General features: G+C 50.0%; 2 protein-coding genes and 1 non-coding gene across 7 annotated transcripts in view; all 3 read left to right on the plus strand.

Annotated features, from left to right (window-relative positions):
• CHD4 (chromodomain helicase DNA binding protein 4) overlaps nt 1–22,376 on the plus strand; it is a 35,006-nt gene extending 12,630 nt beyond the window's left edge. For 2 of the 5 annotated variants that reach the window (XM_073552927.1, XM_073552931.1), the window contains exons 13-39: nt 311–442; nt 598–685; nt 769–960; nt 1,083–1,283; nt 1,394–1,531; nt 1,610–1,731; nt 1,846–2,019; nt 2,111–2,252; nt 2,356–2,487; nt 2,758–2,875; nt 10,130–10,254; nt 10,343–10,577; nt 10,665–10,837; nt 11,153–11,333; nt 11,420–11,506; nt 11,589–11,677; nt 12,180–12,313; nt 12,412–12,556; nt 12,719–12,884; nt 13,337–13,419; nt 13,517–13,745; nt 13,831–13,956; nt 14,234–14,342; nt 14,516–14,648; nt 21,287–21,482; nt 21,583–21,752; nt 21,839–22,376. In XM_073552927.1, the coding sequence (XP_073409028.1) occupies nt 311–442; nt 598–685; nt 769–960; nt 1,083–1,283; nt 1,394–1,531; nt 1,610–1,731; nt 1,846–2,019; nt 2,111–2,252; nt 2,356–2,487; nt 2,758–2,875; nt 10,130–10,254; nt 10,343–10,577; nt 10,665–10,837; nt 11,153–11,333; nt 11,420–11,506; nt 11,589–11,677; nt 12,180–12,313; nt 12,412–12,556; nt 12,719–12,884; nt 13,337–13,419; nt 13,517–13,745; nt 13,831–13,956; nt 14,234–14,342; nt 14,516–14,648; nt 21,287–21,482; nt 21,583–21,752; nt 21,839–21,856 (3,838 nt within the window). In that variant the 3' untranslated portion in view covers nt 21,857–22,376. The remainder of the gene's footprint in view (nt 1–310; nt 443–597; nt 686–768; nt 961–1,082; nt 1,284–1,393; nt 1,532–1,609; nt 1,732–1,845; nt 2,020–2,110; nt 2,253–2,355; nt 2,488–2,757; nt 2,876–10,129; nt 10,255–10,342; nt 10,578–10,664; nt 10,838–11,152; nt 11,334–11,419; nt 11,507–11,588; nt 11,678–12,179; nt 12,314–12,411; nt 12,557–12,718; nt 12,885–13,336; nt 13,420–13,516; nt 13,746–13,830; nt 13,957–14,233; nt 14,343–14,515; nt 14,649–21,286; nt 21,483–21,582; nt 21,753–21,838) is intronic. The other 3 variants (XM_073552928.1, XM_073552929.1, XM_073552930.1) reach the window with 3 other exon arrangements.
• On the plus strand, nt 13,128–13,263 carry LOC141056337 (small Cajal body-specific RNA 11). Its single transcript, XR_012221612.1, has one exon.
• On the plus strand, nt 14,672–21,278 carry LOC141056217 (uncharacterized). The gene is made up of 2 exons (XM_073552935.1): nt 14,672–18,435; nt 18,627–21,278. Exons 1-2 carry the CDS (start codon nt 18,136–18,138, stop codon nt 19,518–19,520), a joined length of 1,194 nt encoding a protein of 397 aa, XP_073409036.1. The 5' UTR covers nt 14,672–18,135; the 3' UTR covers nt 19,521–21,278.
• Nucleotides 22,377–25,812: the final 3,436 nt, after the last annotated feature.

A 25,812-nucleotide genomic window follows, 5' to 3' on the forward strand; every position in this document is an offset into this window, starting at 1 on the left:
AGGGATGCCACATAGAAGGGTTCATTTTTGGAGGAAAGTGCTGTAATCTTCAGGAGAGCAGGTGGAGCTGATAAAATGTTTGCTGTCCTATTGGATGTCTTCATACTGTTCTGGGTATTGCACACATTTTGGGTTAGATTCAGGATGCACCCATACACATTAGCCTGTCGGCTGATAACTACAGTTTCCGTCAACCTTAGTCTAATGTGTGTGAGGCAATTTAGACTGGTGTCTGGGCAATTGTTATCAGTTATCACTTTTCTGCAATTTAGTTCAAGTGATAATCAAATCCCTTCTACTTTCCTCCCAGTGTGGACAAGAAGGGGAACATCCATTACTTGATCAAGTGGAGAGACCTTGCGTATGACCAGGCCTCCTGGGAATTGGAAGATTCGGATGTCCAAGATTTTGACACATACAAGCAAGCGTACTGGAATCACAGGTAAGCGGACGTGTACCCAGCTAACAGCAAAAGGATTGTAAATGACTGACTGCAGAGCTGGCAGTGCTGGCTAATTGACATCTATCTATGTGGCCTGAGACAACCTCTTTTATAACTTATATAACCCCGCTAAAACTATCTAATGTTGTGTACAGGGAGCTGATGTGTGGCGATGTGGCGAAAAAAGTGAAGAAAATCAGACTTAAAAAACTCGAGAGACCACCCGAGACTCCAACGGTCGATGTAAGTCAATTGATATTTTGTATCCGCTTTCTGTAGATGTGTAGTGTTTTCTGTAATGATGCTTACAGCCCTGTGTCTCTCAGCCTACAGTGAAATATGACCGCCAGCCCGACTACTTGGATTCTACCGGAGGCACACTTCACCCGTATCAGTTGGAAGGTCTGAATTGGTTGCGTTTTTCATGGGCACAAGGCACAGACACTATCTTAGCAGATGAAATGGGCCTGGGAAAGACTGTCCAGACAGCAGTTTTCTTGTACTCTCTGTATAAGGAGGTGAGTATCTGGGAATTCAGAAAGAAATGTTCTTTATAATCTTTTAGTAAGATCTTGGATATAGCTGGCATTTTCACTTGGTTTTATATATTTTTTTTTTTTTTTTTTTCTTTTTCTTTTAGGGTCACTCAAAAGGTCCATTTCTGGTCAGTGCTCCACTGTCCACCATTATTAACTGGGAGCGAGAGTTTGAAATGTGGGCACCCGACATGTACGTAGTCACATACGTAGGAGATAAGGACAGCCGTGCTGTTATCAGAGAGAACGAGTTCTCATTCGAGAACAATGCTATACGGGGCGGCAAGAAAGCATCGCGCATGAAGGTTCGTTATGTTTTATATCATTTTATTTATTTTTTTTAAGGGGATTTGAACTCTCTTCATTTTGTGAATATGCATCTTATCCCATGTTACTTCATTACCTCCCGATACAGAAAGAGGCGTCTGTGAAGTTCCATGTTTTGCTAACTTCATATGAGCTGATCACCATTGACATGGCTGTTCTGGGCTCCATTGATTGGGCCTGCTTGGTAGTAGATGAAGCTCATCGTCTGAAAAATAATCAGTCCAAGGTAAGAAAATGCTTTCCATGACCCTCACTTTGGTTGAGCTTTACACCTCTGCAATGGCTAATGTTGTGGTTTTTAAAGTTCTTCAGAGTTCTTAATGGATACAGCCTTCAGCACAAGCTGCTCCTGACAGGAACACCATTACAGAACAACCTTGAAGAATTGTTCCATTTATTAAACTTCCTAACACCAGAGCGGTTTAAGTACGTAGTCCTAGGACATATTGGGCTGTAATAGATTTCCTTATATTTGCACCTGTAGCCTATGTAAAAAGTTTACATTTCTGCTTTTCATATAAATGTGTCCCTTCCATGCAGTAACCTGGAAGGTTTCCTGGAGGAATTTGCAGATATTGCAAAGGAAGATCAAATCAAGAAGCTTCATGACATGTTGGGACCTCACATGTTGAGAAGATTGAAAGCTGATGTCTTCAAGAACATGCCTTCCAAGACTGAGCTCATTGTTCGTGTCGAACTCAGCCCCATGCAGAAGTGAGTGATGGCCAATGGCTCGCTTTTATTGCTTTCTTTTTTCATCTTGTCTGCCCTATGTACTCATCCTTTTTTTTTTTTTTTTTTTCAGAAAATATTACAAATTCATCCTTACAAGAAATTTCGAGGCTCTTAATACTCGAGGAGGCGGTAACCAGGTATCTCTACTGAACGTAGTGATGGACCTGAAAAAATGCTGCAACCATCCGTACCTCTTCCCAGTGGCTGCCATGGTAAGGCGACGCAAGCTTAATATACACTTCATAGCAATATTTTTTTTTTTTCTTACTGTATTTAAATATATATTCCTTATGTGTGTTTTTTTTTTTTTTTTAGGAGGCTCCCAAGATGCCCAATGGGATGTATGATGGTAGCGCCCTCATCAAGGGAGCTGGGAAGTTGCTACTTCTGCAGAAGATGTTGCGAAAACTAAAGGATGATGGGCACAGAGTACTTATTTTTTCCCAGGTTAGAGATCAGTCTTCTGAATTTTTGTTTGACTTATTATGAAACTGAGAAATAAGCAAGGTCCTGCTTTACTTTTATGCTACCAAAGGCCATTCTTTTATTCACTTGTCCTTTAAGGGCCTCTGGTTCTCTCACATGTGGCAAATATGCACTGGAAGTTGTAACTCAAATTCCCTTATCAGTTGATGATTCTTAAATGTAATAGTCAATTTTTCTGCTGGTTGAGAGCCCAGTATCGCAGCTATACTGACCTCTATTTACTCACTTCAGATGACCAAGATGTTGGACTTGCTGGAAGACTTCCTTGAACATGAGGGTTATAAGTATGAGAGAATAGATGGCGGAATCACTGGAAGTATGCGGCAAGAAGCCATCGATCGCTTTAACGGTACAGTTTGTGTAATGGAGAATTCTTTTGCCCATTTTCCTTTATCCCAGCCTTAAAGGGGTTGTCTTAAACTTGCAGCCTTCTGAAAGGCTTTTTTTTTTTTTTTTCTTTTCTAGAAAACCCCTGTCCCATAGCTTTTAAGTGGTGTGTTTTTTTTTTTTTTTTTTTTGTGTTTTTTTTTTTTTTTTTTTTTTTTAATACTGATTTCTCGTTCGCCTTATTGGGGGACACAGAGACCATGGGTGTATGCTGCTGCCACTAGGAGGCTGACACTATGCACAAAAAAAGGTTAGCTCCTCCTCCGCAGTGTACACCCCACCGACCGGCAGGAAGTTCCTCAGTTTAGCTTAGTGTCAGTAGGAGGTGGACACGGGTCTTTTATTAGACCCCTATCTACCTCGTCGTGCGTCGTTCCTTTACAGGTTTCGGAGGGATACGGAGTGAACAGTCACATCCGTACTCCCACAAAGAGACTATGAGTACGGCGTGTACTGCCACCCCGTATCCTCATAGGTCTCCGCGGCAGGACCAGGAGCCTCGCACAGGTGCGTGCCAGCTATACGGACGGTCCTTGCCCCCCGCCTCCCACCATCTCGCCTACCAGAGCCTGACGGTTGGACGAGGCGTGGATTCCATAAAGACGACAGACAGCGTGGGATTCTCAGGTACCTTTATTGTGGCCCCCGGCCTGGGTGAGTATGCGGTCTAGCGGTCCCCCGGCGTTTTCATCCTAAGGCGGTCGCCAGGGGACCACGGCAGGGCCTGCGCGCCCGCTTCTCCCCACGGTCGCCGCATCCATGAAGGCCCCTTTTCTTTCGGGCCTTGTTCTGCGTCCCCCCCCCCCCCCCCCCCCCCCCGTTTCTTCTTCATCCCGGCAGGGGTATACAGGGGTCGGGCTGTGGGAAGCAGGGACGTGGCCTGGTCTTCCGCGCCGACCCCCTGCTGACAGGCGGCCGGCGCTATTAATTTAGGCCCCGGCTTCCTCTCGGGCCTACCGCTGCGTCGCACGCCCCCTGCCCCTTTCTTCTAAGCGGGCTTCTCTCCCGCCCGTCCTAGGCCTTCCCAGCCCCCTTGCCTCACACCAGCCTGCTATTGGACAGCAGGCGGTGCTAAGGGGATCTCTGCGGCGAGCTCCGCCCTTCTTCTCCCTCTGGCAGCGCGCCCTTTCCCTGGTGGTCGCCATCTTCTCAGCCTGCCAGCCGGACCTCATTCCCTGCCGGATTTCGGTCGCTGGGCCTTTTTTTCAGCCGGATTGGCCTGGCCTCATCCTGCAGCCAGATCAGGGAGCGTCGCCCTTGGGGACACCGGACCGTGAGTAGCTCTGCACCTGCAGACTGACACCCTTCTCTGCCTTCTGTCCCCCAACCGTCCGGCACTGCCTCTCCTTTCACTATGTCCAACGCTAAGTCTGATCGTACCCGCTCTGCGTCCAGCCCGACGCCGCTCAGTAGCCATCCATAGCCCCAGGGGCGAGTGAGCCCCCCATGCCGGGTTGGGCCTCCTCTCAATCACAGTCAGTGGCAGACCTCATCAAGGTGTCTCAGTCCCTAGTAGCCGTTCTGGACAAGTTGCCCTTGGGAGCTTCGGCGGGACCCAGCACGTCTCAGGACGTCCCATCTGAGCCAGCCAGCGGCAGTCGCAAGAGGCCCAGGCAGGACCTCCAGGCGGAGTCCTCCCCTCGTCCTACCTCACCCCATAGTCCCCAGCAGTCTCCCTCTCGGGCCTCCTCCCCCGAGTCAGGCGAAGCGCTTTCGGAATCGGAAGGGGTCTTAGAGCTGGATTCGGACCAGGATGCGAACATGAAGGTTACGGTGCAAAACCTCATTGCCGCGATTCACCATACCTTTGACATCGCTGACGCCCCTGCGAAATCCTCAGATCAGGAGGTTTCGTCCAGACGGGCGGAAACACCATCCAGGGTGTTTCCCTTCCATTCTGAGTTTGGAAAGATTTTTACAAAGGAGAGAGAAGATCCGACCAGACGCTTTCAAAGAGGAAAGCGTCTCAGCGTGCTGTACCCGTTTGCTAAAGAGCTCACGGACAACTGGGCCGCTTCTCCCTCGGTGGACCCTCCCGTGTCCAGACTTTCTAATAATACGGTCCTTCTGCTGTCAGGTGTGGCGTCGCTAAAAGATTCTAATGATAGGATCATAGAATCTCTAGCAAAATCTGCCTTCGAAGCGGCATCAGCAGCGGTATGTCCAGTCTTTGTTTCTTCTTGGGCAGCAAAGGCCATATCCACTTGGGCAGATGACCTTCGGCAGGGCATTCTGGATAAGGCACGACCAGAGCATTTGGCCGATCTCGCCAATCAGATTTCCCATTGCGGGGGATTATCCACTCTCGCCTGGATTACTGCAACGCTCTATTAATTGGCCTCCCCGTCACTCGACTATCCCCTCTCCAGTCCATACTTAATGCAGCAGCCAGGATCGTCCATCTGGGTAATCGGTACTCGGACGCGTCCGCTCTTCGCCAGTCCTTACATTGGCTGCCCATTCATTATAGGATCCAATTCAAAGTACTTGTTCTCACCCACAAAGCTCTCCACAGTGCGGCACCCCCTTACATCTCTTCTCTCATTTCTGTCTATCGGCCTAGCCGATCGCTGCGCTCTGCAAACGACTTTCGACTAACCTCTGCACTAATCCGTACCTCCCACTCCCGACTCCAAGACTTCTCCCGTGCTGCTCCTATCCTCTGGAATGCTCTACCCCAAGAAATCAGGACTATCCACAATTTGCATAGTTTTAGGCGCTCCCTCAAAACACACCTGTTCAGAGCGGCCTATCACATTCACTAATCAAAGTCATTCTCTGTGTAAGTGTGCGTGTGTAGCCCATTCACTATCTCCATCCATCCTTCACTCCCGCAAGATGGCTGGACCTTCATTGTAAATACACCATTGTAAATACACACCTGTACTCTGTATCTCCCTCACCTCATTGTAGATTGTACGCTCTCACGAGCAGGGTCGTCTTATTTCGTCTTATTTTGCTTTAATTATTGTATTGTTAGCGTTGTTACTTATGACTTGTGTTTTGAAACTGTAAAGCGCTGCGGAATATGTTGGCGCTATATAAATAAAGATTATTATTATTATCTGCTTTCTGCCTCCTTGGATGCCGCATCTTGCGCAGTTCAGGCGTCAAGTAACATCGTGGCAATCCGACGTACAATTTGGCTCAAGGCCTGGCAGGCGGACTTGTCCTCTAAAAAGTCTCTGACCAATCTGCCTTTTCAGGGAGTGCGTCTCTTCGGATCACAATTGGATCAGATTATTAAGGACGCTACCGGAGGTACGAGTTCTCTTCTCCCCTCCAAGCCTCGCAGACCTCCTCCAAGGCGTCAGTTTCGTCCCTGTCGGACTTTCCGCCGTTTCAATACGGCGGAAAACCCTTCCAACCAGCAAAGGCCACAGGCACGTCAGGAAAGAAAGAAGGTTTCCTTCAGGCCCACTCCGTCCTGGCGGTCCCACTCTTCCCAGGGAAGACCGTCCAGATCTAGATCTGGACGGTCTACGTCCGCATGACTACCATCGGTCTCCCGTGGGTCCCTTCCAATTGGGAGGTCGACTTCTCTTCAGCGACGTCTGGCTCGCCTCAGTAGAGGACGCTTGGGTCAGAGAGGTTGTATCAACAGGATACAAAATAGAGTTCATTTCTCTTCCACGGGATCGTTTCTTACAATCCCGTCCGCCGAGGGATCCGGCCTTGGTCCCGGGGTTCGGTTCGACCATCGCCTCTCTTCTCAGTTCCGGGGTGATTGTGCCCGTTCCCGAATCGGAACGCTTCACAGGGTTTTATTCAAACCTGTTTGTGGTGCCGAAAAAGGACGGGACAGTTCGACCCATCTTGGATCTCAAGTTACTCAACAAGAGAGTTCGCCTTCGCCACTCCGGATGGAGTCAGTTCGCTCGGTAATTGCTTCCATGGAGGAGCAGGAATTCATGGGTTCCATAGACATCCAAGATGCCTATCTACATGTGCCCATATTTCCCGGACATCAGAAGTTCCTGCGGTTTGCGATTCTTCACGAACATTACCAGTTCGTCGCGCTTCCTTTCGGGCTCGCCACCGCTCCCAGAGTCTTCACGAAAATTATGGCGGCGTTGATGGCCTTGTTGAGGATCAGAGGTCTCGTTCTTTTTCCGTACCTCGACGATATCCTGATCAAGGCCCCCTCCTTTCAACAGGCCCGCCTAAGTGTGGCGATCGTTCTAGACACCCTGTCCAGTTTTGGGTGGATCGTCAACCGGGAAAAGTCCTGTCTGGTCCCTACTCAACGCCTTGTGTTTCTGGGCCTTCTGTTCGACACTCGTCGGTCAAGGGTATTTCTCCCACAAGACAAGATTCTTTCCCTGCAGCAGGGCGTGCGATCATTACAGATCACACGATTTCCATCCCTCAGTCAGCCATGAAGGTCCTGGGGAAGATGGTGGCGGCGATAGAGGCAGTTCCCTTTGCCCAATTTCACGCCAGGCCACTCCAGCAGGCCATTTTGTCCAGGTGGAACAGGTCGGCTCTGTCTCTGGATCGTCCGGTTCGCCTTTCCTGCCGGATCAGGCGGTCTCTCAACTGGTGGTTGACGTCTCCCCTCATTCTCTTGGGGCGGTCTTTTCCCGTTCACTGGCAGATTGTCACTACGGACGCCAGCCTCATCGGCTGGGGTGCAGTGTTCCGCAATCACACTGTTCAGGGTCGATGGTCGACTCAGGAATCAGCTCTGCAGATCAATGTCCTAGAGATACGGGCTATCCATCTAGCTCTCGTCCACTGGGAAAGGCGCCTCAAGGGCCTGCCTGTCAGGATTCAGACAGACAATGCCACAGCGGTGGCGTATATCAACCGCCAAGGGGGGACACGGAGTGTCTCAGCCCTGGCGGAAGTGTCCAGAATTCTTCAATGGGCAGAGACCTTTGTTCCAACAATTTCCGCGGTTCACATTCCCGGCGTGGACAACTGGGCCGCCGATTTCCTCAGCCACGAGGGTCTCGCGGCAGGGTAATGGTCCCTACATCCGGAGGTGTTTGATCTGCTCTGCAGTCAGTGGGGAACCCCGGATGTAGACCTCATGGCATCTTGCCTCAACAGGAAAGTCCCACAATTCGTGTCCAGGTCTCGGGACCCTCTGGCAGTGGGCGCCGACGCTCTGGCCGTCCCTTGGTCACAGTTCGTGCTCCCCTACCTGTTCCCTCCTCTGCCTCTTCTTCCCAAGTTGTTGAAGAAAATCAAAGCAGAGGGGATTCCAGTCATCCTCATCGCCCCGAATTGGCCCAGAAGGTCTTGATTCGCAGACATTGTCAACCTTCTCGCGGACGCCCCCTGGAAGCTTCCCGACGGGCAGATCTGCTGTCTCAAGGCCCGATTTGCCACCCCAATTCTCGGTCGCTCAATTTAACGGCGTGGCTGTTGAGACCGAGGTTTTGAGACTGGCAGGATTCTCTGATCGGGTAATTCATACCATGATCCGCGCCAGAAAGCCGCCTTCTTCGAAGATCTATTACCGTACTTGGAAAGCCTATTTCTCCTGGTGTGAGGCCAATGACATCGCTCCCTTGGTTTTTTCGCTCCCTTCTATTCTGGCGTTTCTTCAGGCAGGGCTGGATGCGGGGCTTGCTCTCAGTTCCTTGAAGGGTCAAGTTTCGGCACTGTCCATTTTATTTCAGAAAACGCTGGCCTCCCGGCCCCAGGTCAAAACCTTCCTCCAGGGTGTGGCTCACACGGTTCCTCCGTACTGAGCTCCCGTGGATCCTTGGGATCTTAATTTGGTTCTTCAGGTTCTGCAGGGTCCTCCTTTTGAACCTCTCAGGGACGTTTCCCTTTCCCTCCTTTCTTGGAAAGTGGCCTTTCTGGTGGCCATTACCTCCATCCGGCGCGTGTCGGAATTAGCGGTACTTTCTTGCCGCTCTCCTTTTTTGGTCCTTCATCAGGACAAGGTAGTTCTGCGGCCTCCGCCCTCTTTTCTTCCGAAGGTGGTATCTTCGTTTCACCTCAATGAGGACATTGTTCTGCCATCCTTCTGCCCGAGCCCAGCTCACCCTCGGGAGCGGTCTTTGGACAAGCTGGACCTAGTCAGGGCATTGAGAGTCTATCTAGCCCGGACGACTTCCTTGCGGAAGTCAGACTCTCTGTTCATCACCCAGCCTCAAAGGCCACTATTGCGCGCTGGATCAGATCGGCAATTTTGGAGGCATACCAGGTCAAGCATCGAGTGGCCCCTCCAGGGATCAGAGCGCACTCTACCCGGGCGGTGGGTGCCTCCTGGGCGGTGCGCCACAGAGCTTCCGCGCTGCAGCTTTGCAATGCTGCAACGCGGTCATCGGTTCACACCTTTGTGAAATTCTACAGGGTCCACACCTACGCTTCGGCGGACGCCAGCCTAGGTAGAAGGATTCTGCAGGCTGCGGTGGCGAGTCCACTGGCCTGATGGAAGTTTGTTTCCCACCCCAGGGACTGCTTTGGGACGTCCCATGGTCTCTGTGTCCCCCAATAAGGCGAACGAGAAAACAGGATTTTTTGGGTTGCTTACCGTAAAATCTGTTTCTCGGAGCCTTCATTGGGGGACACAGCACCCTCCCATGTTCTACAACTCCTGTTCTTATGTTTGTCGGTTTGTTACAGTTGAGTTGTTTGTTCTGCTTTCAATCTATTCTGTTACTTCTCCTACTGCTTTCTCACTAACTGAGAAACTTCCTGCCGGTCGGTGGGGTGTACACTGCGGAGGAGGAGCTAACCTTTTTTTGTGCATAGTGTCAGCCTCCTAGTGGCAGCAGCATACACCCATGGTCTCTGTGTCCCCCAATGAAGGCTCCGAGAAACAGATTTTACGGTAAGCAACCCAAAAAATCCTGTTTTATCCACCCGTTCCTGGTCCATAGACAGGACTGCAGCCAATAACGGAGCTCAGCAGCTCTAGGCGGTTTGTACCATCAACTCGGACAGTGCCACTAGCCTCAGTAACTGCTTTTTTTTTTTTTTCTATCGCTTCTTTAGTAATTGCCTTTTAAAGAATAAAGTGTTTTTTAAGTAGAAATAAATGGCAATGTCAAAAAAAATCAGATGAAACAAAGAAAAGTTGTGCAATGCGCTCTTGCCTGGCAGCCGTCACTACTGGAGATGTCCTTCAATATCTCAGCCTTGGTTCACCCATGCTTGGTATTCAAGCTGAAACTAATATTTTCATGGTTTTACCCTTCAGATCCAGGAGATTATCGTTGTATCGAGTTAATATTCTTCCCTTCTTGTGTTCCAGCGCCGGGTGCTCAGCAGTTCTGTTTTCTTCTGTCAACTCGAGCTGGAGGTTTGGGAATTAATCTTGCCACAGCCGACACAGTCATCATTTATGATTCAGACTGGAACCCTCACAATGATATTCAGGTGAGAGGCAGGGAAAGTATCGTTCGCCTTGGTCTTGCATTCTTGTGCTTTTTCTGATCGTTCTTTATTTTTTTTCTTTGCACGATAGGCTTTCAGCAGAGCCCATCGTATTGGACAGAATAAGAAGGTGATGATTTACCGATTTGTAACTAGAGCTTCTGTGGAGGAAAGGATTACTCAGGTAGCAAAGAAAAAGATGATGCTTACCCATTTGGTGGTAAGGCCAGGTCTTGGCTCCAAGACGGGTTCAATGTCCAAGCAGGAACTGGATGACATCCTGAAGTTTGGTACAGAAGAACTTTTCAAAGATGAAGCAACAGAAGGTAGAGCGTCTTTCAGAATTGGCAGAACTTGGTAATGCATCACTTCTCATGCCATTGCTGCATGACTCTTACGGTTTATCACCACAGGTGAAAACAAGGAAGGCGACGACATCAGCGTCATTCATTACGATGATAAAGCCATAGCCCGATTGCTGGACAGGAACCAAGATGAGATTGAAGACACAGAGATTCAAGGAATGAATGAGTATCTGAGCTCCTTTAAAGTGGCGCAATATGTGGTTCGTGAAGAAGAGATGGGGGTGAGTGAACCCCTGGCATAGATTGTGCCACTTTTTTTTTTCACAATTTGGATAATTTAGGAGGGGTGTGCACTCTTGGGTTGCAATGCTGAGGCCATCGCCCTATGGGCTCCATTAGCTTATAATTGGGGCCATTTAGTTCCAATGCAGGTATATATTAATTTTTTACAGGAAAAGTAATGCTTGTAGCAAAGCTTACAACACTGATGTGAACATGGATTTAATGCTCGTTCTACTAGAACCATGTGCCTGTATTTCTGCAGCTGTGTGGAGTTTTAAGGCTAATCCAAGTGTCTCTGGGTTTCCTTTTTCCAGGATGAAGAAGAAGTTGTTCGTGAAATTATCAAGCAGGAAGAGAGCGTGGATCCAGATTACTGGGAGAAACTCCTCAGACACCATTATGAGCAGCAGCAGGAAGACTTGGCTCGTAATCTGGGCAAAGGAAAGCGAATCCGGAAACAGGTCAACTACAATGACGGCAGCCAGGAGGACAGAGGTGAGTCCCTTCCACGTGTCCCAATATATGAGGTGATGGTCTTGTAGCTTTCTCCATCTTAAACCTTTCCTTCTGCCCACTCTCAGATTGGCAGGATGATCAGTCGGATAACCAGTCTGATTATTCCGTGGCTTCCGAGGAAGGAGACGAAGACTTTGATGAGCGGTCAGAAGGTGAGCTCTCATCCATTCTTTTATGGTTATATCCGTACTCTGTGTCTACGCTAGAACTTATGTTAATGTTTCATCTTTTTAGCCGCTCGTCGACCTAACAGGAAAGGGTTGAGGAATGATAAAGATAAACCATTACCACCTCTGCTGGCTCGTGTTGGAGGCAACATTGAGGTAAGACATGTAACGTGTGCGGTGCCGTTCGCATTGGTGATGATGATCTTAAAGACATTTGCCACTTTTTATAAACGCTTCACATCTCATCTACTGCAATGTGATCTGAGCTGCCGTACTAGAGAGCACCCCCTACACGGTGTACAGAGCTATACAGCTCCATCTCTGTGCATGATGTATGTCTAGCCACTTTTGGGGTTCTGGGAGTTGGATCCCCACTAGTCTATCAGGCTTAAAACCCTCTTTCTAGAAGTCTACTACCATTTTGTCTACACCCCTTCTACTGGGAAGGTTATCAAGAAGGAGGGAAAACGTGATGGCGTACCATTGCAGGATCCTACTTGCAGAGTTTGCTTGTAGATAGTTTTGCTAGGAGCTGAGGAAACAATTTCTAATTCAAAACATTTGCAAAGTTGCTTAATTTCTCATGTTGGATGCAGTTGGACACCAGGGTGGATAAACTTGGTGTTGAGTGCACCAGTAAAAGTGTTTGTCTCCCCAGGTGTTGGGTTTTAATGCCCGTCAACGTAAGGCTTTCCTGAATGCCATCATGCGTTATGGCATGCCACCGCAGGATGCCTTCACCACCCAATGGCTCGTCAGAGACCTGCGTGGAAAATCTGAAAAAGAATTTAAGTAAGATTTTTTTTTTTTTTTTTTTCCTTTTTCCCCTATCTGTTCTGGCTGTTTTTGTTTCTGCTGGTCTTCACGTTGTCCTCCCCTTCATTCTCTAGAGCATACGTCTCCTTGTTTATGCGCCATCTCTGTGAGCCGGGTGCAGATGGAGCAGAGACTTTTGCAGATGGAGTCCCCAGGGAAGGGCTCTCTCGCCAGCACGTGCTAACGAGAATCGGAGTCATGTCTCTCATTCGAAAGAAGGTGCGACTGTTCATGCTGTACTGTGAGATTATGTAACGGGACATAGTGTGTCGCCTGAAGGCTATACAGTAATATCGGCTGTTGGGATCTATCCCAAGGCCTGACGCCATATTACAATTGCTGGTTTAATTTGGGGTTACAAATGTGTATGGTCTCCACCAGGTTCAAGAGTTTGAGCACGTGAATGGACGCTGGAGTATGCCAGAGCTCGCTGAACAAGAAGAGAACAAGAAGACCTCCCCAGTAGATTCTCCATCTCCGAAAACTCCCACCCCATCCACGCCGGGGGATACACAGCCCAATACTCCTGCCCCAGCTGTAGTAAACGGTACGATGAGTAGGGTGTCACTTCTATCTTGGCATCTACCTCAAAAGGTGGAGTGATGTCCTGTGTCGCTCGAGTCAGCATGTCACTGCCATTATGTGTGTACGATACCTGCCCGTGGTGCACAGGTCTGGGCACATATGTGCAGATGCGAGTTCATTTATCACTTGGTGATGTGGTAGTGGTCAGCACTGGACAGCGGGTGACCTAAACCAGACCAACCTTAAAGATGACTCAACATTCCTGTTGTCTGGCCATGTAACCAAGCTCCTTATGTCATATATATGATATGGAGACCGATGGCTGGACATACATTAACCCTGTCTGTTTAGGAGGGCTGCGCACAGAAAGACGCACTCCCTTAAAGGCTCGACAGGACAGCTAAATGTTTGTTAGGGATTTTTATTTGTTTATTTTGTGGGGGATGACTTTTGTGTTAATATATTTCTCTGCAGAAGAAGGTGTAAAAAGCGAAGAAGCGCCTGTAAAAGAGGAAAATGCACAACCAGAATCCAAAGCACCTGAAGAGAACAATGAGGTGGGCATCAGCTGGCGGCTGCATTTTATGATCTTATAGAAAACCTCATAAACTGGTTACTTTTTAATTGTTAATTTCTATTGATCTTATTCTCCAGAGCTCACCGCCTGCGCCAGAGCCCCGCACTCAGCCAGAGACCACCACCCCTATTGAGGTAAAGACAGAAGAGCCTGAGAAACAGGAGAAGCCGCCCACCGCTGAGCCCATGGAGGTGACCGGGCCGAAGCCAGAGCCGAAGCCAGAGCCGAAGCCAGAGCCGAAGCCAGAGCCGAAGCCAGAGCCAGAGAGAGCCAACGATGATGTTATTACCGTGGATGATAAGAAGGGTTAGCACAACTTCTCCTCTTAGCTGGCGGCCGAGTATGGGGACGATTGTCTAATACTTGTTCTTTTACCTTCTTCCTTTTATAGACGACGTCCAGCCGGTCACATTACAGAACGGAGAGACGCCCAAAGACACCACAGAGGAGATAAAGAAAAAGGCTGCAGCCACCAAGCAGAGATTCATGTTTAACATTGCAGATGGGGGCTTCACAGGTACCCAGAGAGGGGGAGATGGAGGCGTCACAGGTACAGAGAGAGTGGGGGAGAAGGGGGCTTCACAGGTACAGAGAGAATGGGCAGATGGGGGCTTCACAGGGAGAGGGGCAGTGCGATATAATGGGTTATCGGGGAAAGGGCTGAGCAAATACTTGCTGACCACATTTCAATCATGGATCCTTCAAATGGGAAGCCATGACACCAATGTGAACGAAGCCTAAACTGTCAATGTATTCCACCTGGAAATAAATCTTTATCTTGTCTCTTCCCACAGAACTACACTCATTGTGGCAGAATGAAGAGCGAGCAGCAACCGTTACAAAGAAAACGTATGAGATCTGGCACCGGAGGCATGACTACTGGCTGCTGTCTGGCATCATAAAGTATCCTTTGGTTAAGAGCAAACTTAGAATTAATACGGCTGCATTTACATGGGATGGTTTAGGTTGTGGCCCAAGGAGATTAGATTTGGTCCCACTACACCAGCCTCGCAGGATAGGTTTGAGTTATATGTAATGTTCTTGTATCAGACCCTTTCCTTAGCGTTATCTTTCAGCCACGGCTATGCCCGCTGGCAAGATATTCAGAACGACGTGCGGTACGCCATTCTCAACGAACCATTCAAGGGTGAAGTGAACAGAGGCAACTTCCTGGAGATCAAAAACAAGTTTCTGGCAAGACGGTTTAAGGTTAGTGCGGCACCATTGCCTTTACCGGGGTCTTGGAGGACATTATACATGGGCTAAGTTAGTTTACTCTTTCGCCTAATTGGGGGACACAGAACCGTGGGTGTTATGCTGCTGTCCACTAGGAGGCGACACTATGCATAATCTGAAAAAGATTAACTTTGGCTCCTCCTCTGCAGTATACACCCCTGGACGGCGTCAGCCTTCTCCAGTTTTTGCTTAGTGTCGCAAGGAGGCACACCTTTTTTCTTCCGTTTTTTTTCCTTTTTTCGTCCGGAAATACAGATGAAGAAAAGAGGGTCTCCAGCGAGACTCCCGGCATGGCTCCCTCCTCGGTCCCCTATTAGGGGTACCCGGTTGAGGTCGAGGTGGCTATTCCCCATGTCGCTCCCTCCCCAGTCCCTCGGGTCCTGGTTCGAGGTCGAGACCCCCCTCCTTCCCCAACCCCTTTAAGGGGTCTGGGTTGAGGTAGAGGCGAGGATGAAGACCCCCTGACGGTGACAGACGCACCCTCCCTAATCCCCCGCAGGGGGCATTAGGTTGAGACGCCTCAGGTAGGGTCGGAGATCAGGCAGCATTCCGCAGCTTCCAGGGACCCCAGGCCGGCTTAGGGATCCTGTTGGGGCTGGGGGAGGGTGCGGACTGGATGGCACAGCAGAGACAGGACTTTTTCTGCGTCCCTGTCTCTGCAGCAGCAGCGGCTCCATAGCGCTTCACGGGCCCCACATACAGAAACCGCTACCCCTGCTACCCCCACCGCTATCCAGTCGACCATTCTGGGGGGGTCTGGTACAAATCCACCCCCCCGGACTACCGCGCCGCTCTGGAGCCCTCCTGGGCATCAGGCCTCTAATTTAGACCGCGGCTTCGGCCTAGCCGAAGCCGCCGCCTTTTCCCCGCCCCCCAGATGACCAAAATGACACACTGGAGTGTCATAGAAGGGGCGGATTGAGGCAGAAAGCGTTTTTACACAGCCCAGCGCGCCCTTTTCAGCTCTCTGCCCCCTCCTCCCTCTCCTCAGAGTCCCGGTGGCCATTTTTTCTGGATGAGATCCAGGAGAGGAGCATCACAGCGGTCTCCGGGGGGCACAGAACTGGGATCTGTCGGCGCTGGACCTAGGGGCACACCGTTGGGGTAAGCTCACAGCTGGGTTCTCATTACTCCTGTGAATCTATACTTCCTATAAGGCTCTCTGTGGGTTCCCTCTGCGTAGCCACCCCTGTACAATCCCTTATAGCCAGCCTCTGTGCACTATGCCGGGCTCAAGGAAGAGAACCAGGCAGGAATGTTTCTATGCATTCTGCACAGCCTGCAAAGCCACGCTCCCTAGTGGCAGCACGTATCCGCACTGCCGGGACTGCATCCTGAACTCTGGGTCAGAACGCCAGGGAGTCCCTACTGACGCTTCAGTGTCACAGGCCACGCCGGAATGGGCAACTCAGATGTCTCAGTCCATGACACAGTCCATAGACAACCTAACTGCTACATTGCTGCAAGCTCTGCAGAGTCGGGCCCCGGCTATGGACGGTACACAGCAAACGGACAGCTTGTCTCAGGAACATGCTGCTTCCGACTCTCACAGACGTAAGCGGACCCACAGGTCTCGATCACCTGAGTCGCACTATAGCACAAGGTCGTCCCCCTCCAGGGAGAGACAGCGTCATTCCAGGTCTCCTGGGCAGTCCCCTGCCGCAGACAGACAGTGCAATTTACCACAGGGATCCCCCACCACAGAAGACCCCCGCCCCAGGTCGCCCTCCAGGGATCATCTTAGGGTGGTTTCACATTAGCGCTTCTTAATCGCACGCACGGCCGGGGGTAGCTCCGCCCCCGAGCCGGCTCTCTGCCCGGCGTGCCCGCCTCTTGCTTGTAGCGCCGCCTCCTAGCGCACAGCGGTGCCTGCGATCGGCGCACCCTATCTTTAGCATCGGGTGCGCAGATCGTGCGCAGGCCGTGCGCTAGTTGCGCTTTGACCTGCGCTGCGCACTTTTGACGGTGCGCCGTGCGCGCCAAAATCCGAAAAGTTTGATTTTGGCGCTTAAAAAGCGCTAATGTGAAACCACCCTTAGCGAGGCACAGGATTCGGAGGGCATCTGTGACTCCGACTCAGATAACGAAACGGACAAGTCCGTGGTACCTTCTCCCCCTAGCAATACAGCGCTAGTTGAGGACATAATTTCTGCCATTCATCGGGTGCTAAAAATTCCAGAGTCGGCCCCGGAAGTCCCAGAACATAGGATTTGCTTCGAAAGTGTTCAGAAACCACCTAAGGTCTTCCCTAATCACCATGAGTTTGAGAAAATACTTACCAAACAGTTTGCGCAGCCTGAGAAAAAATTCGCTAATCGCAAATATTTGGAAGCGAAGTACCCCTTCCCACAGAAAGACACCAAACAATGGACAGATCCACCTGAAGTGGACCCTCCGGTTTCTAGGCTAGCAGCGCAGACTTTACTCTCTCTGCCGGATAGCTCAACCCTCAGGGACGCAGCAGACCGGCAAGTAGAACGCATGGCTCGTTCTATTTTCGAAGCGGCAGGCGCCTCTCTGGGCCCTGCGTTTGCTTCAGTTTGGGCAGCCAAGGCCATCCTGGCTTGGGCCAAAAAACTACAGGAGGGTCTTCAGGCTTCAAATCCTGAGCTCTCGGACCAAGCAGTCCAGATAGCAGTGGTAGCAGACTACATGATTCATGCAGCCCTGGATTCCGCCAGAGGTGTAGCGGGAATAGCATCAAACGCCATCACGATCCGACGCATCCTCTGGCTGCGAGAATGGAAAGCGGATGCGGCCTCAAAGAAGTCCCTCACGCGACTTCCGTATTTTACTGGAAGACTTTTTGGCGAAAAGTTGGACACCATGATAGCCAATGCCACTGGGGGTAAGAGTACCTCTCTCCCTCAACTAAAACCGAATCGCACGTTTAAACGAAGAAACCAGACGCGATTCCGATCCTTTCGGAACTCCTCGGGCTGGTCCGTTTCGCGCCCAGTGCAAAACCGTAACCGCTCTCCACGCAGGGACAACCCACGGGCGCAGCAGCGACCGGACAGGGCTTGGCAGTCGAAAGCAGGCCAAGCGAAACCCAAGGGAGGAAAACCTCAGAACTTCGCTTCATCATGACTCGCGACCTCCGGAAGACACCCCACCAGTAGGCGGCCGACTTTTACTCTTTCAGCAAGTCTGGCTGCCTATTACAGAAGACAGGTGGGTCAGGGAAATAGTGTCTTCCGGATACAAGATAGAGTTCACTTCCGTTCCACCGAACCGGTTCTTCCTTTCTATTCCTCCAACACCACCAGAAAAGGCTCGTGCTTTCCACCAAGCGGTTTCCTCTCTCCTTCAATCAGGAGTTGTGGTGCCGGTTCCCGTGAACGAGAGATTCCGAGGATTCTACTCAAATTTGTTTGTAGTCCCCAAGAAAGGAGGCGGCGTCCGACCCATACTGGACCTAAAACAGCTCAACAATTACGTACGGGTCCGTCATTTCCGCATGGAGTCCCTCCGGTCCATCATTGCATCCATGGACCAGGGAGAATACCTCGCCTCCATAGACATACAGGATGCGTATCTCCACATACCAATTGCTCCCGCCCACCAAAGGTTTCTCAGGTTCGCGGTCAACCAAAACCACTACCAGTTTGTCGCCCTTCCGTTCGGACTCGCCACGGCTCCAAGAACGTTCACCAAAGTCATGGCGGCCACCATGGACGTCCTGCACTCAAGAGGCATTCTAGTCGTCCCGTACCTGGACGACCTCCTCATCAAGTCTCCCACTTTCAAAGACTGCGAGGTCAGTGTCTCAATCACACTAGACACTCTGAGTCGCCTGGGATGGCTAGACAACCTACAGAAATCGTCGACTATCCCAACTCGGACTCTAACATTCCTGGGAATGGTATTCGACACCGCCAGGGGCCTGGTGCTCCTTCCCAAGGTCAAGACACTGGCCATCCGTCTGGGAGTTCGCACACTCCTTCGCAGTCCTCCTCGATCTCTCCTGTTTGCCATGAGAGTCCTCGGCCGGATGGCAGCAGCAATAGAGGCAGTGCCATTTGCCCAGTTTCACCTCAGGGTCCTTCAACTAGCCATACTCAGATCTTGGGACAGGAACCCCTTCTCCCTCGACAGGGAGTTCAGGTTGACGTCATCAACCAGGAGGTCCCTGCATTGGTGGCTCAAACCAACCTCGCTTACACGAGGGAAGCCATTCCTCTCAGGACAATGGAAGATCCTGACTACCGATGCAAGCCTGACAGGCTGGGGGGCGGTGCACCTACATCACAGGGCAAGTGGTCACCGAGGGAAGTGACATTGCCCATCAATGTTCTGGAAATCAGGGCCATTCTCTTGGCACTGAGAGCCTTTCATCACTTGCTTGCAGCCTCGCACATACGGATACAGTCGGACAATGCCACGGCTGTGGCATACGTGAACCACCAAGGCGGGACCCGCAGCGCCCAGGCGATGAGAGAAGTGGCTCATATCCTCCGCTGGGCGGAAGACACGAGGTCGGTACTTTCTGCGGTACACATTCCGGGTGTAGAAAACTGGGAAGCCGACTTCCTCAGCAGGCAAGGAATGGACTCGGGGGAGTGGTCTCTCCATCCCGAGATTTTTTGCCAGATCTGTCAACGCTGGAGAACCCCGGAGGTGGACCTAATGGCATCCCATCTCAATACCAAGGTCCCCAATTTCATGGCCAGGACACACGACCCGCGGTCGCTCGGAGCGGATGCCCTGGTCCAGGACTGGTCCCAGTTCCGACTCCTGTACATTTTTCCACCCCTCCCCCTAATCGCCAGGGTCGTGAGGAAGATCAAGCAAGAGGGAGTTCCGACCATCCTCATCGCGCCAGACTGGCCCAGACGTACATAGTACGCCGACATCGTCCAACTTACAGCAGACGCCCCCTGGCGTCTACCCGACCGTCACGACCTTCTGTCTCAAGGTCCGTTCTTCCACCAGAATTCAGGGGCTCTCAATTTGACGGCATGGCCCTTGAAACCTGGATTCTAACCCAGGCAGGTTTTTCACCGGCAGTCATTGCAACTATGATCAGGGCAAGGAAGCCGGCCTCCGCCAAGCTCTATTATCGTACCTGGAGAGCTTTCTTTTCTTGGTGCGAATCTCATGGACAAGTCCCACTCCCTTATTCCCTCCCGAAGGTACTAGGTTTTCTTCAATCGGGCCTAGATGCCAAGCTATCCCTAAGTTCGCTTAAGAGTCAGGTGTCGGCGCTTTCAGTCCTTTTTCAAAAGCGCATTGCTATTAAACCGCAAGTAAGGACTTTCATCCAGGGAGTTTCCCGATTGGTTCCTCCCTACAAACGTCCGCTGGATACGTGGGACCTCAATCTGGTCCTGACAGCATTGCAAGCTCCACCCTTCGAACCTCTTAGAGGAGTTCCACTCTCCATTCTGTCTCAGAAAGTGGTTTTTCTAGTGGCGATCACCTCGTTACGCAGAGTGTCGGAATTGTCAGCACTTTCCTGCAGACGGCCTTTCCTAGCCTTTCACCAGGACAAGGTGGTTCTCCGCACGGTACCATCCTTCCTTCCGAAGGTTGTGTCCAACTTTCACCTCAATGAGGACATTTCACTGCCATCCCTTTGCCCGTTTCCGGTTCATAGAGTGGAGAAGGCTCTGCATACGCTTGACCTCGTCAGAGCATTGCGGATTTACGTGTCCAGGACTGCACCTTTCCGGATATCTGATTCCCTCTTCATTCTTCCGGAAGGTAGTCGCAAGGGGCTGCCGGCTTCCAAGGCTGGATCAAGTCCACCATACATGAGGCCTACCGACTTAACAGTTCCCCTCTTCCGGCCGGTATCACGGCACACTCTACACGGGCAGTAGGGGCCTCCTGGGCCATTCGGCATCAGGCTTCGGCACAACAAGTGTGTAAGGCGGCCACTTGGACTAGCCTACACACATTTACGAAACACTACAGTGTTCATACCCAGTCCTCAGCGGATGCGAGCCTGGGTAGACAGGGTACTGCCGCCTGCAGAACCAAAGTCTGGGAACTGTCAACACAATATTCGTCCACTGCTTCCCACCCAGGGACTGCTTTGGGACGTCCCACGGTTCTGTGTCCCCCCAATTAGGCGACAGAGTAAAGGAGATTTTTGTGTACTCACCGTAAAATCTCTTTCTCTTAGCCTTTAATTGGGGGACACAGCTCCCACCCTGTTGCCCTTACGGGCCGTTGTTTACTGTTGAGTTCTCATATTGTTCTTTGAGCTCGTACATAGTAGCCTTCTTACAGGCATGGTTATGTTATATGATTGCGTTCCTCCTTATGCTTTGGCACAAAACTGGAGAAGGCTGACGCCGTCCAGGGGTGTATACTGCAGAGGAGGAGCCAAAGTTAATCTTTTTCAGATTATGCATAGTGTCGCCTCCTAGTGGACAGCAGCATAACACCCACGGTTCTGTGTCCCCCAATTAAAGGCTAAGAGAAAGAGATTTTACGGTGAGTAAACAAAAATCTCCTTTTTGAGCCTTTCTATATGGTGACAGCATACTGGGTAACTGACGTCTGACATTGTGCAGTACAATACCAGACCTGGCTCATGGACTGGGTGGTGCGGTCTTATAGAATGATTGTGCGCATTATTGATATTCCGTGTTTCCATACAGCTTCTAGAGCAGGCACTTGTCATAGAAGAGCAGCTGAGACGAGCCGCTTACCTGAACATGTCTGAAGACCCCTCACACCCGTCTATGGCTCTGAATACTCGATTTGCAGAGGTGGAGTGTTTGGCCGAAAGTCACCAGCACTTATCTAAAGAGTCTATGGCAGGGAACAAGCCGGCCAACGCCGTGTTACACAAAGGTAGGAGCGGTCTGCACACACGTGGTGCAAAGCCCCACGACGAGCTCTTAATCCTTTTTTCTTCTGACACGTCTTTTATATTCTCTTCTATCCGCCTCAGTACTTAAACAGTTGGAAGAACTATTGAGCGATATGAAAGCCGACGTAACCCGACTTCCAGCCACCATTGCCCGAATCCCTCCTGTGGCCGTCAGGTTACAAATGTCAGAACGCAACATTTTGAGCCGACTGGCGAGCAGGAGCGGCGAACCTCAACCCCAGCAGGTACGTGTGAGTAAATCTGCACTTCTTAGTAATTTTGTCTTGTACTCTTTTAAATATTTTGCATTTTTTAATATTTCTCAAATCTCTTACAGCAGATGGCTCAGCAATAACAATCCCCCCTCCTCTGGTCAGGAGGACAAAGCGTCTGCCCACCCCATACATTCCCACCTAAGAGCAGACGACCCGGGGAAGAGCAACCGGACCTGTTCACCAAATCGACATCCAGGGAGACGACTCAGCAGAGCTGAACCCCCACCCCAGGAACAATTAACAAAGGGGAAGGCCACAGGAATCCTGATCCCGCAAGGCGTCACTGTGACCGCACTAGCCCGAGGGCAGATCTTATGGTGCTGCTGCTTGATAAAATGGGGTCCACCCCGTCCATCCAGGTGGGGTGTTCAGGGTTGCACCAAATACCCCGAAGGCCAGAAACTCGCCCTGTGCACAGGAGCAAATTGTATCCTGGTTACAGAAGGAAATATTTTGTTTTTTTTCTTCTCTTAATTTTATTTGCGCTAATCCCCTCGTGCTGCCCAAGGGGGGCCGGAGGGGTGTCATCCAGGACAGACACCCTACCTCCATCCTTTTTAATACAGAACGCGTTGTCGTATAATAAAACACAAAACACTATTGAGAGAGATTCTTTGAGTTCTATAAGTCGGGAGAGGAGAGTTCTTGGAGAAAAACATCAGATATTTGGTTTGTACAGAGTAACAACCCCCTTTCCTTCCAACACAGGAGAGAGAAAAGGGGAGGTACTGTATTGGATAAAATCAAAACCTTGTACACGTTGTTAAAATTTTGGGGATAGTGAAGTCCTCTGCCTGCAAAAATTTTAAGGGTTTGTCCAGGATTAGACTGCAGAATAACAAGATGTCAGCAGTGTCGACTTGTAAAAGTAGGTGCCCTGGAAGTCAGAAAGCGAGCCAGTCTGGCCTGCCTTCCATGCCCAGACAACTACTTGGTTTCCAGCTTTTAGGGCCCTTTTTGTCAATAGGTTGTCAGTGATTTGCAGCTCTGTCTTACGGATGTGGATGAACGGAGACCAGCAGTAGGTGATTCCTCCGGAGCTGTAATGATGGGAGTAGTTGAGGACACCTGGCTTTCTTCTAGTCTGAAAGTGTTGATAAAGAGAACATGTTGCCTGGAATAAAAAAAAAAACAAAAAAACACTTAACCCCCATAACTGCAGGTTGTGTTCTGATCCTGCCTAGCACTCAGATCTCCGATGCTGGGAGAAAATTAACTTTATTCCTCCTGGTAGCATTCAGGTTCCAGTAGCGGGGGCTGCGCAGGTTCAGTCACCTCTCTGTGTATAGAGAGCGGTGACTTTAGAGGGGTTGTCCACTAATAGTACAACCCCTTCTTAAACTAAATGTACAGCAGAGATAAAACAAACCTATATTCAACTCCTGTGGCGGCTCTGTTCCTGTGGTGTCTGCACTCGCTGTGTTGTGATGCCCGGTGCCCATTCAGTATGGGCGTCACTGTCTCCGCGTCCTGTCAAAATGACCATGAAGCATAAGTCCTAGATCAGCTGCAACCTGGACTTACACTTAATGTTCAGTTTGTCTGAAGGTGGAGACAGTGATTCCAGCACTGATTGGGCGCCAGGCATTACGTCGCAACACCGCATCACAGCCCCGAGACCGCGAGTGTAGGCACGGAAGGTGAATATAGAGTTTTCTTTCGCTTCATTGGGGGACACAGGAAACCATGGGAGTATGCTGCTGCCACTAGGAGGCCGGCACGGAAGGTGAATATAGGTTTTATGTTATCAGAGCCAAACATTTACTTTAAGAAGGGCTTGTCCTAATAGTGGACAACCCCTTTAACCCATTCACAGCCTTTGACATAATATTTACATCAACGTTCATGTCCTCTCGTTTTGCAGGCTCTGGCCTGCACTTGATGGCTGATTTAACCCCTTACCTACAATTGACGTAATATTCCGTCCATGTGACCATGGACCTAATTACCATGGACGGAATATTACGTCATCGCGATCAGCGGTGCCCACGTGGTGAGCGCCGCTGATCGCGGCCGAGTGTCAGCTAATTATCATAGCTGACACCCGGCACAATGTGTCAGGGGCGGTCACGGACCGCCCCCGACACGTTAACCCCTTGAACACCGCGATCAAACGCGATCGCGGTGTACCGGGGGTTAAAGGGAAGCATCGGCAGGGAGGGGGCTCCCTCCGTGCTTCCCTGAGCCCCCCACGGCAGCGCAATGTGCAGCGCTGCTGCGGGGGGCTCTTTCCCTACAGGCCCCCGGATCCAAGATGGCGACGGGGGCCTGCAGGGAGCTGACTTCCTCACTGCCTGCAAAGCGCAGGCATGATGAAGTCTGCAGCAGTGCCTGTGACAGATCGCTGATCTGTCAGTGATGTGATGTCCCACCTGGGACAAGGTAATAAAGTAAAAAAAAAAAAAAGTGTTAAAAATAATTTAAAAAAAATCGCTAAATAAATTAGTAAAAAAAAAAAAAAAATATTCCCCAATAAATCCATTTTTTCAAAATAAAAAAAACAAACAAAAGTACACATTTGGTATCGCCGCATCTTGTCCCGCAAAAAACGAGTCGCCACACAGCATCATCCGCAAACAAATAAAGTTATAGCTCGCAGAATAAAGCGATACAAAAATAATAATTTTTTATATAAAATTGTTTTCATTGCAAAAAAACGACAAAACATAAAAAAAACCTAAATGAGGTATCGCTGTAACCGTACTGACCCGAAGAATAAAACCGCTTTATCAATTTTACCGCACGCGGAACGGTGTAAACGCACCCACCAAAAGAAATTCACGAAACGCTGGTTTTTGTTCATTCTGCGTCCCAAAAATCGGAATGAAAAGCGATCAAAAAATGTCACGTGCCCGAAAATGGTACCAATAAAAACGTCAACTCGTCCCGCAAAAAATAAGACCTCACATGACTCGGTGGGTCAAAATACGGAAAAATTATAGCTCTCAATATGTGGTGATGCAAAAACTATTTTTACAATAAAAAGCGTCTTTTAGCGTGCGACAGCTGCCAAACATAAAAACCGCCATAAATCGTAAATCAAACCCCCCCCGTTATCACCCCCTTAGTTAGGGAAAAATAATAAAACTAAAAGAAAATGTATTTATTTCCATTTTCCCGCTAGGGTTAGGGCTAGGGCTCAGATTAGGGTTAGGGGTGTGTTGGGGTTAGGGTTGGAGTTATAATTGGGGGTTTCCACTGTTTGGGCACATCAGGTGCTCTCCAAAGGCAACATGGCGTCTGATCTCAATTCCAGCCAATTCTGCGTTGAAAAAGTCAAATGGTGCTCCTTCCCTTCCAAGCTCTGCCATGCGCCCAAACAGTGTTTTACCCCCACATGTTGGGTATCAGCCTACTCAGGACAAATTACAAAACAACTTTTGGGGTCCAATTTCTCCTGTTACCCTTAGGAAAATAAAAAATTGGGGGCAAAAATATAATTTTGCGGAAAAAAATGTTTTTTTTTATTTTCACGCCCAGGCGTTATAAACTTCTGTGAAGCACTTGGGGGTTCAAAGTGCTCACCACACATCTAGATAAGCTCCGTGGGGGGTCTAGTTTCCAAAATGGGGTCACTTGTGGGGAGTTTCAATAGTTTAGGTACATCAGGGGCTCTCCAAACGCACATGACACCCGCAGACCATTCCATCAAAGTCTGCATTCCAAAACGTCAATACTTCCCTTCTGAGCCCCGACGTGTGCCCAGACAGTAGTTTTCTCCCACATATGAGGTATCAGCGTACTCCGGACAAATTGGACAACAACTTTTGGGGTCCAATTTCTCCTGTTACCCTTGGGAAAATAAAAAAAATGGTGACTAAAAGATCATGTTTGTGGAAAAAATACGATTTTTTTATTTTCACGCCCGGACGTTATAAACTTCAGTGAAGCACTCGGGGGTTCAAAGTGCTCACCACACATCTAGATAAGTTCCTTGGGGGGTCTAGTTTCCAAAATGGTGTCATTTGTGGGGGGTTTCCACTGGTTTGGTACATCAGGGGTTTTCCAATCGCGACATGGTGTCTGATCTCAATTC

Source organism: Dendrobates tinctorius, unplaced genomic scaffold (genome assembly GCF_039654945.1).
Source record: "Dendrobates tinctorius isolate UK_male_01 unplaced genomic scaffold, ASM3965494v1 ptg000196l, whole genome shotgun sequence".
In the NCBI taxonomy this organism is placed as follows: domain Eukaryota; kingdom Metazoa; phylum Chordata; class Amphibia; order Anura; family Dendrobatidae; genus Dendrobates; species Dendrobates tinctorius.